The 9872-nt window shown below is 47.9% G+C and overlaps 1 protein-coding gene across 1 annotated transcript; it reads right to left on the minus strand.

The window, feature by feature from the left end:
* Nucleotides 1-1125: 1125 nt before the first annotated feature.
* On the minus strand, nucleotides 1126-9651 carry LOC130118385 (lysosomal thioesterase PPT2-like). Its single transcript, XM_056286816.1, has 8 exons — nucleotides 9508-9651; nucleotides 4132-4285; nucleotides 3546-3641; nucleotides 3149-3256; nucleotides 2916-2999; nucleotides 2644-2728; nucleotides 1609-1663; nucleotides 1126-1269 (listed from the first exon to the last, which is right to left on the minus strand). The coding sequence occupies exons 1-8, from the start codon at nucleotides 9631-9633 to the stop codon at nucleotides 1126-1128; spliced, it is 852 nt and encodes a 283-aa protein (XP_056142791.1). The 5' UTR covers nucleotides 9634-9651.
* Between the last annotated feature and the right edge of the window lie 221 nt (nucleotides 9652-9872).

Raw genomic sequence — 9872 nt, forward strand, 5'->3', positions numbered from 1 at the left:
ATGCCTATTTGCATATGAAACCGATCGTTGGTTTGGTCATTATGCCACTGTGTTGTTTATAAGGGTGGGGACACCTGCAGTCTCACTTAGGTGATGATGACACGTTTCTGTCGGTAAACGTTGTATCCAGATGAACTGGTTCAACCTACTTTGGTGTTCTTACCTGGATCACCTAGCAGCATCAAGACACGTGTAGCTCTGCATGGTTTACGTTGCTGGGACTTGCACTGACGTGTCTGTGATGAAGCTGGTCTCTTGGCTAAAGAAACTCTCCATCACATTAAGAAACAACAGACCATGGTGCTATGGGGACAGCGTGCCGGGCAATATGGAAAATACACTATCATGATATTCACAGAGACTTTTATGTGATATCGATTTACATCACAATATCTGCTTAAATATGCAGAAATACATGTTTAAGAATCCAACTGAGGTTCATCACATTGAACTGTTTGGTAATGTAAAGTACAATATCAAACCGAAACTAGTCTTCAAATAATACTCCCTCAAATATTTCAGACCTCATTTTTTGATAAAATTTAGCAAAAAATTCTCATTATCATCAATTTAGACAACAAAACCGTGCATCATGATATGACGCTATCCAGATTTCATCCTGATACAATGCTTTTGAAAGACAAAAAGGATCATATGGGATTATTGCCCAGCACTAAGACACAGGGTTTTTTCCCCACAGAGTTCCTTAAAGCATCAAAACAGGTCATGTTATTGATGAAGAGAACCAGTTGCTGGTATTATTTTGAGCCCCCTTTGTTGTGAATGCACTAAGCCTATCAGTAGAAAGTAAAAGCAAGCAAATAATTTACTGACTGGTGAGAAAGGTAGAAGATATAAACTCAGCCATTATAAGTGATCGTAAAACCAAGATTTCTGCATGATCCCCCCTTTTAAAAAATATAAGGCACAAAGATGCATACATACATACATACATACATACATACATACATACATATATATCTGTGCTACTCCGTGTGTCTGCTTGTGCACGGGTTTGCACAAACTGACAGCCACACAGACGGACAGCCATTTTGTTTGTGCTCAAGCGTAATCTGTGTACATTTGGCATACTTCCTATACTATGCAGTGTGACAGCAGGTCTTGTCATGTGAGCCACTTCTCGATACAGCTGCTGAACACTGTGTAGTTGGAGTGCCATTGTGTGTGTTGAACGCCGGACTGCACACAGACCAACACATCTCCACGGGCATCCAGCGTCTTCAGGCCAAACCAGTCTCTGATGTAGTACTTTCAAACAGAAGGCGAGAAAGTGAGAGATGCTACGTGGTTCTACAGTACACAGTAATGCTACATGGTAACACTGCAGCTGTATGGGTTGAACCGAAACCAAGATATTTGCTGTTTGGAGTGAATGACTTTATGGGGCCTTTTTGAGGAGAGAGGATAACTTATTATTTGATGATGAAACAGTTTATTTTATAGACTTGTGTAGATCCTCTACATTCAAGATATAATCTATTAAATGGCGACATTCTGATTGTGATGTTTGCCCTCAAAAATTGATGTCAGATTTGGTAGTGAAACTGCTTACTGGAGTTTACCCGTTTTGAAAGTGAAACAACTTACTTCCTGTTTGCTCATCTCGACAATGTTTTCATTTCTGCCATAGAATCCAAAGTGGCTGTCAAAAGAGGAAATGAGGTGTCAGTCCAGGTGAACAGGAATCACAGACCTAATGATGTGGTCCAAAATCCTCAGGTAAGAGGAAGAAGTCCCTCCGCCCATCCCCCCGTCCAAAATAAAGACAACATGTTTTACATCCAGCTCTTCATTGCCTTACATCTCATACCACACACCAGATACAGGCTCTGTTTTGAGCTGCTTCACGGTAGTGCACAATACATGTGCATGTGCCATTTTATCCTTCTTTCTTTGTCAGCAGAACAGTCTGCAATCTGGTTCTGGGATGTATTTTTCCAGTGACGGCGTCAGAATCTTCAGTATAATATTGTTCTTGTAGGTCCTACAGTTGTTCCAGGACTGAGCTTTGGACACAATCGGGGGCTAATGACACACCTTTTTGTAGTGTATGGAGATACACACGAAAGCAAATGTTTTTATTTGCAGTAATATGTATTTTATGTTTGACCTCTGACCCTCGATGTCTATTGGCTGTGTATGTTGTATAAATGTACGCGCGCCACTCTGGTGCGGCCCTTGGAAGAAGACAGAGCAAGAGGGTCACTCGTGTGTGTCCGGGCCTGCTTAACGCAGTGGTTTTGTAACGTTACTACGGTCCAGCAAATAAAAGAGGAAGACCACAATACACCTTGATCGTTGTATAATTCAGTTAGCCTGGAGATACACGACACTTTTCATCCTACTTCTTTAAACACTGCATTCTGAATAACCGTTTATGGTCGCCATGTTAATTTGATCCCGTTGATTCTAGTTTCTTTTCTTTGTGTTGCTGGTTAGATACTCTTGCCTCAGGGGTAAAGGTGCAGACGTTCCTGTCATGCCAGTGTGCTGTGCCCTGGATTACTTCTATACGAGAACAAAGTGATGATAAAACTGACTCAGTTCGAAGTAAACATGAGAGAGTTAGTGAGGAAATGTCAGAGACAGATTTCAGCTTAATTTAAAGACGTCATTTCACACCTGGACTGCCAGGGCATGATGACTCCGTCATCAGGTCCTCCAACCAGAACAAGCTTCTTGATGCGCAGGAAGTTGTTTCTCCACGCTGAGGACATTTTGGAGAGACAGGAAAAAAAACATCATATATAGATAGATATAGATATAGATAGATAGATAGATAGATAGATAGATAGATAGATAGATAGATAGATAGATAGATAGATAGATAGATATCTAAAATACATCCGGTGGCAGCACCAGTCATTCTGTCAAGTGTATGCCAGTGCTGGCACCTTCCAGGTCTTTGTGAGCCCTCTCGCCATTCAGGAGTGGTAGGAAGGTGCTTCTCTGCAGGTAGAGGTTTCTGTGTCGAGGATCTGGGGGGTGGAGGTGGGTATTAATCCAATTTATGGTGAAAACAGTTTGTAGCATCAATTTGGAGGGAGAACCTGATTGTATGCCACACTATTTAATTGTAAGCTAGTCCAGAAATGCCCGGCACGGTTACGAAACATGCTGTCCTTACCGTTCCAGTAGTCACATATAGACACTTTCTGTCCAAATCTGTTGTAGCAGATATGGAAGATGTTCCTCGTCACGTAGTCAGGGAAAACCCATCTCAGATAGTCAGTGTCTGGACAGAAACATGCTGTGAGCTACTTTGCAGGCATTCCATGCAAAAGTAGAAATAAATTCACATTTATTTGTGCTTTTATGAAGAATTAATACTTATTTAATAAAGGTACACAATTAATTAAGCTCTTACAAGCTGACCTAGAGTGCTTATTCCCTCACACAATCATCCGCTCAGGGCTGATTTTGGCCAGTACTCTGATAGACGTGTGTTTACTTCTCAGTGTGGGACACTACAATAGGCTATCTCCATTGTTTCTTATTTAGGACAAACGAAGACTGGGTCTGACCTCCGTACTGGCCGGCCTGCGGCGACGAGAGAGAGACAAAGGTGTGCACATTATGGTCTGGGATAATGGAGAGCAGAGCTCGACATATCAGACCACCTGAAGAAAGGGGCACAACGCATCAAGAGATAAATGCACGACTGACAACAAATTCATTCGTTGCCATTTAGAAATGTATAAACGGTGTATGTGTACAACTTCTTTGGATTGGGCATTTTCATTTATTTCTTTACAGGAGATCCTGCACCCAAATTTGTTTCATGTGCCTCTAAACTTTTCAGTACAACAGCACACAATGACACAGGCATGGCAAGAAGTGTGAGCTTTGTGACACAGCTAACAAACGTTACTTATCTTGGTATGCTAAAAAGGGGAAGTGTCAAGGCCTGTATGTCTTTATACACATCTTAATGTATCTTTATTTGACTTTGTGTGTGTGTGTGTGTGTGTGTGTGTGTGTGTGTGTGTGTGTGTGTGTGTGTGTGTGTGTGTGTGTGTTTGCATGCTTGTGTATTTGTGTGTATGCCACTTGTCTGTGTCTCCCTGTGTATCTCCCACTTGTGTGTGTGCATCTATGTGTGAGAGAGACCTTGTGAGAAGCACAGAAAATGGACGCCGTCGGGAGCCTTTTGCATGATGGGGACTATGGCCTTCCTAAAGCCCAAGACCTGAGTCCACATTGGTTTTAGGCTGGCCAGGTTATCATACAAATCTATCACGGACACGTCTGTGCCTGGATGAACCTGACAAGGTATAAAAGTGTTGTTAGAGTCAAGAAAAGCATGAATTATCATCCAGAACGTGACACTGAGGTAGTTTCAGCCCTGACCAGTCTACACTTGATGGCTTTGTGTGCCGGTACCTGCTACCTCTTGCCAAAGCAAAAGATGGTTTCAGGTTGAGGAACGGGAAGCAAACCGGATTATGGTTCACTTTCAGGCTGAATTCTCACATCACTTAAAACCATGGTGTTCACTAAATCTGGATGTCGTACAAACACTTCAGCAACTATTTCAGCAACGCCAGTCGTACAAATTCTTGCAGCTTGTTTATCTATGCACAAAATGTAACAATTAACTTCAACAACAAAATGATTAATTATCCTGATTACTCGAATAGGTATTATAATTTCAGCAAAGCAGGACCATTGAGATTTTATGTATTATGAGATATTGTCCTTATAGAGCGATAAATACGAAAGGAATTAAAGTCCATCTGCATTTGAAACACTGATCTTTTCTAATATCATTTATACTTTTATACGTTTATACATTTATACTTCCATTGTCGTGCATTTTGAGCCGTGTCTTCGGTTAAAGGCGTTTTGTTGAACTGTTTTTGACATTTCTTTAAAGCCACATTGTGTCATTTTTTCTGTTGACTTATTAAAGGGAATTCTTCACCCACGGTTTTGTGTATGTGCAATCAGTACTGATCCAGTGTTGGGGAACGTGACTTTTAAAAGTAAATCGTTACATTACTGTTACTGCTGTTAAAAGTAACTTGTTACATCACTCCGTTACTTATTGAGAAAAGTAATGCGTTCGAGTGCTTTAGCGTTACCAAAGATGAAAACCCCTTTGAGATTCCTTGCGCATGTTGGCTATATAGTCCAGAGGGCACGTGGCCTACTGTGCACCTACCTTTCACTGTATTGACTCTACCGTCATTGCCTCTAGCCTAGTTTACGGCCCATAATGTGTAACCCTGCAGGCTAATAAGAGATGCACTATCCCCCTTACAGCGCTCAACAACTAGTATGTTAAGTAAAGTTAAATGAAGACGCACACAGTAGAGACCCGGGGACAATGTTTTGGGCAGCAGCAAATGAGGAGTGACCTAAGAACTGTTGCGCGTAGACGTGTGTGCCGGTGTCTATCTGTAGAGACCCTGTCCTCTGTACGGGACGTCTCTGGGCGTTTAGTCCTCTGTACGGGACGCCTCTGGGCGTTTAGTCCTCTGTACGGGACGCCTCTGGGCGTTAAGTCCTCTGTACGGGGCGTCTCTGGGCGTTAAGTCCTCTGTACGGGACGTCTCTGGGCGTTTAGTCCTCTGTACGGGACGTCTCTGGGCGTTAAGTCCTCTGTACGGGACGCCTCTGGGCGTTAAGTCCTCTGTACGGGACGCCTCTGGGCGCTAAGTCCTCTGTACGGGGCGCCTCTGGGCGTTAAGTCCTCTGTACGGGGCGTCTCTGGGCGTTAAGTCCTCTGTACGGGACGCCTCTTGGCGTTAAGTCCTCTGTACGGGGCGTCTCTTGGCGTTAAGTCCTCTGTACGGGACGCCTCTGGGCGTTAAGTCCTCTGTACGGGGCGCCTCTTGGCGTTAAGTCCTCTGTACGGGGCGCCTCTTGGCGTTAAGTCCTCTGTACGGGACGCCTCTGGGCGCTAAGTCCTCTGTACGGGACGTTTCTGGGCGTTAAGTCCTCTGTACGGGACGCCTCTGGGCGTTAAGTCCTCTGTACGGGACGCCTCTGGGCGTTTAGTCCTCTGTACGGGACGCCTCTGGGCGTTAAGTCCTCTGTACGGGACGCCTCTGGGCGTTAAGTCCTCTGTACGGGACGCCTCTGTACGGGACGTCTCTGGGCGTTTAGTCCTCTGTACGGGACGCCTCTGGGCGTTAAGTCCTCTGTACGGGGCGTCTCTGGGCGTTAAGTCCTCTGTACGGGACGCCTCTGGGCGTTAAGTCCTCTGTACGGGACGCCTCTGGGCGTTAAGTCCTCTGTACGGGACGCCTCTGGGCGTTAAGTCCTCTGTACGGGACGCCTCTGGTCGTTAAGTCCTCTGTACGGGACGCCTCTGGGCGTTAAGTCCTCTGTACGGGACGCCTCTGGGCGTTAAGTCCTCTGTACGGGGCGTCTCTGGGCGTTAAGTCCTCTGTACGGGGCGTCTCTGGGCGTTAAGTCCTCTGTACGGGACGTCTCTGGGCGTTAAGTCCTCTGTACGGGACGCCTCTGGGCGTTAAGTCCTCTGTACGGGACGCCTCTGGGCGTTAAGTCCTCTGTACGGGACGCCTCTTGGCGTTAAGTCCTCTGTACGGGACGCCTCTTGGCGTTAAGTCCTCTGTACGGGACGTCTCTGGGCGTTAAGTCCTCTGTACGGGACGCCTCTGGGCGTTAAGTCCTCTGTACGGGACGCCTCTGGGCGTTTAGTCCTCTGTACGGGACGCCTCTGGGCGTTAAGTCCTCTGTACGGGGCGCCTCTTGGCGCTAAGTCCTCTGTACGGGACGTTTCTGGGCGTTAAGTCCTCTGTACGGGGCGCCTCTGGGCGTTAAGTCCTCTGTACGGGACGCCTCTGGGCGTTAAGTCCTCTGTACGGGACGCCTCTGGGCGTTAAGTCCTCTGTACGGGACGCCTCTTGGCGTTAAGTCCTCTGTACGGGGCGCCTCTTGGCGTTAAGTCCTCTGTACGGGACGCCTCTTGGCGTTTAGTCCTCTGTACGGGACGCCTCTGGGCGTTAAGTCCTCTGTACGGGGCGCCTCTGGGCGTTAAGTCCTCTGTACGGGACGTCTCTGGGCGTTTAGTCCTCTGTACGGGACGCCTCTGGGCGTTAAGTCCTCTGTACGGGACGTCTCTGGGCGTTAAGTCCTCTGTACGGGACGCCTCTGGGCGTTAAGTCCTCTGTACGGGACGTTTCTGGGCATTAACCTTTGGGCAACGCGACTCTATAAAAATAACAACCAGGTGCCAGACGAGGAGGAGAGAAGAAGAATGAAATCCGTTCTGTGCATTATGTAAATTTAACCCATCCTCTACACACACCGGAAACAAGGGGCAGCCGCGGCGCAGCGCCCGGGGAATACGCCATAAGCGCGTGCGGCGAGCCACATTGTAGAGGGTGAATTGCCTCCGCTGATGGGTGCGCACTTCATTGGTCAAGCAGTGACTGTCAGGAACTGTGGGCCTATTGGAAGGAGAAGAACGGTGGCAGAAGGCGGGACTTGTGTGCTTACGAGAAGAAGAAGAAGAAGAAGAAGAAGAAGAAGAAGAAGAAGAAGGAGAAGGAGAAGAAGGAGAAGGAGAACATGGCGGCTACCTAAGGGAGGCGGTGCGAGTTCGGGTAGGCTGTGGACACACAAGGAAATGGACGACGGCTGCCGTGTTTGAGGTGAACGGGCCGACCACGCTGCAGTAGGAGCGGCATCATCAGCGAATCTGTTGGGATGTTTCTCCTTCGCTTTCTCCCGCCTCCCTCCTGTGAGTCTTCCTGCCACCTGCCGTGGTCCCCGGGAGCACCGCGCTGCCGTTCTTCGTCCGGCGGAACGGACGCTGTTGGCGGTTTAACCGAGTGGACTGTTACGGACTTGACACGAACCGAGCGACAGGTTGCATGACTGCAGTACCACGGTGAAGTGGTTGTTTTGTTGCTGGAAGAGCAGATTGGGGGGAGGCTGGAAGAGCAGTTCGGGGGAGGCTGGAAGAGCAGATTGGGGGGAGGCTGGAAGAGCAGATTGGGGGGAGGCTGGAAAAGCAGATTGGGGGGAGGCTGGAAGAGCAGATCGGGGGAGGCTGGAAGAGCAGATCGGGGGGAGGCTGGAAGAGCAGATTGGGGGAGGCTGCCGCCCGGTTTGGATGTAACATCCAGAGTCTGCTTTTCAGGGGGGGTCGGGGCATTAGGGTTACATTCTGGAAGCGCAGCCTGAAGCCGCCTACGCCCTTTGGCAGAGGAAAGCAGTCTAGGAAGGTATTTCCTACTGAAAATAGGGTTAGGCTTATTTTGTCATCCCGGGACACTTTGAAGACCCTCCGCCGGTGTGAGAAAAAAGAGGGTGCATTTATCGATGTGAGTTTATACTGTGTCAAGGTGTTTACGAGACACAGTGAAGGTTTATTTCTCGTTTTTTCCTGGAAACTACCTGCTGGGTTACGTTGAAATAAATGCGTTGTTGTTCCAGGTCACCATTCTAGCAGTTCTGTGTGCTAGCTTGAGAGAAAGGGGTGAGAAGCTGCGAGGTGGGTGGGTACACGTTCACTTAGGCCTACACCGGCACACAAAATGCCACAGCCCACTACATGAGTAGTCTAGCCGGCACACAAGACCGTGGAGGACACGGCGTCGGAAAGACACGAATATAGCAAGGCGGACAAAGCCGGCCAGAGTCCGTCTGGGCCGACTTTCAGCTGCCGGCGAGCGCTGAAGGACAGGATGGGACTAGAGAGCGACGCGGAGTTAGCTGGCTTGTGTTCTGGCGACTGCGGCCAGGCGGCGCACTCTTCTGGTGGTGTTGGGCCGGGGAGGAGGGGCCAACTGTGGACGTTGCGTTTACAACCTGCCACTCGTTCTACCGTTGAGCTTCTTTCTCTTGGTCCAGCTTTTTGCTCTAATACTCATGACGCCATCAGACACGTTTACTTGTCTATGTACAGCCAATTAGATCATTTCATCAAAATATTGTTATGAGAAGACTGGCTAGCCCACGGCTAACGGGTCGGACCCTGTATCGACTGGTTAGCGCAGTCCCGGGTTCGCGTCCCAGCTGCGGCGGCCCCCCCAACTCGCTGGGAAATGAAACCCCGCCCACCCTACCGCCAACCTTGCGGACCAGCCAGTCAAAGGCCAGCTCATAAACGAGCGCTAGACCACGCCCTTGTAGTTCTCGAGGCGCTTGAGTAGGTATGGACAGAGGTATGAAAACCCACCATAGTAGTCATTTAAACAAAAACAACGTTACCGGATGTTTTATTGTGATGTTTTCAAGTTGTTTTAGGCATAAAAAGTTAAATGTGATTATTGAGTTTGGTCCGGCTTTAATGGGCTAAAGCATCATAGCGTTAACAGATAACAGGTAACTCGAGCCCTTGCTATCACCGATTTGACCATTTTTAAACATAGGTAATGTTACAACATCTACAATTTAAATTTATCCAACAAGGTTCATGAAAGTTTAATGGTTTAATTGCAAAATATGCAGCAATTTGCTATTAAATGTTTCATTTCTCCACATCCCAAGAGAAAAAAGGTGAAATACCTTTGTTACGAAATGGGCCAATGTTCCAAGTTGCTTGGGTCCATCGAAAAGTCCGTGCACGATGATGACGGGTTTGTACCCGTCCGTCAGTTCAGTCCCGTGCATCATCACCATCATCATCGTCATCGCCAGATGGAACCACGGGAAGTGTGTGCGGATACCTGACGGCTCCCTCATCTCGCCTGCGCCCGGAGAAACTGCCCGACCGACCACACCGTGGGGCGAACGAAGGGCGGCTGTCCGGCTCCGAGACTTCGCTCAAGCCCGACTATGATGAATGATATCGATCGGCGGCGTGTAGACTCATCTAGAGAACAATGCGCCACTTCCTCTTTGCTGATCATCGGCGCTTCTGTCTGTCTGTG

Source organism: Lampris incognitus, chromosome 9, assembly GCF_029633865.1.
Source record: "Lampris incognitus isolate fLamInc1 chromosome 9, fLamInc1.hap2, whole genome shotgun sequence".
Lineage (NCBI taxonomy): Eukaryota > Metazoa > Chordata > Actinopteri > Lampriformes > Lampridae > Lampris > Lampris incognitus.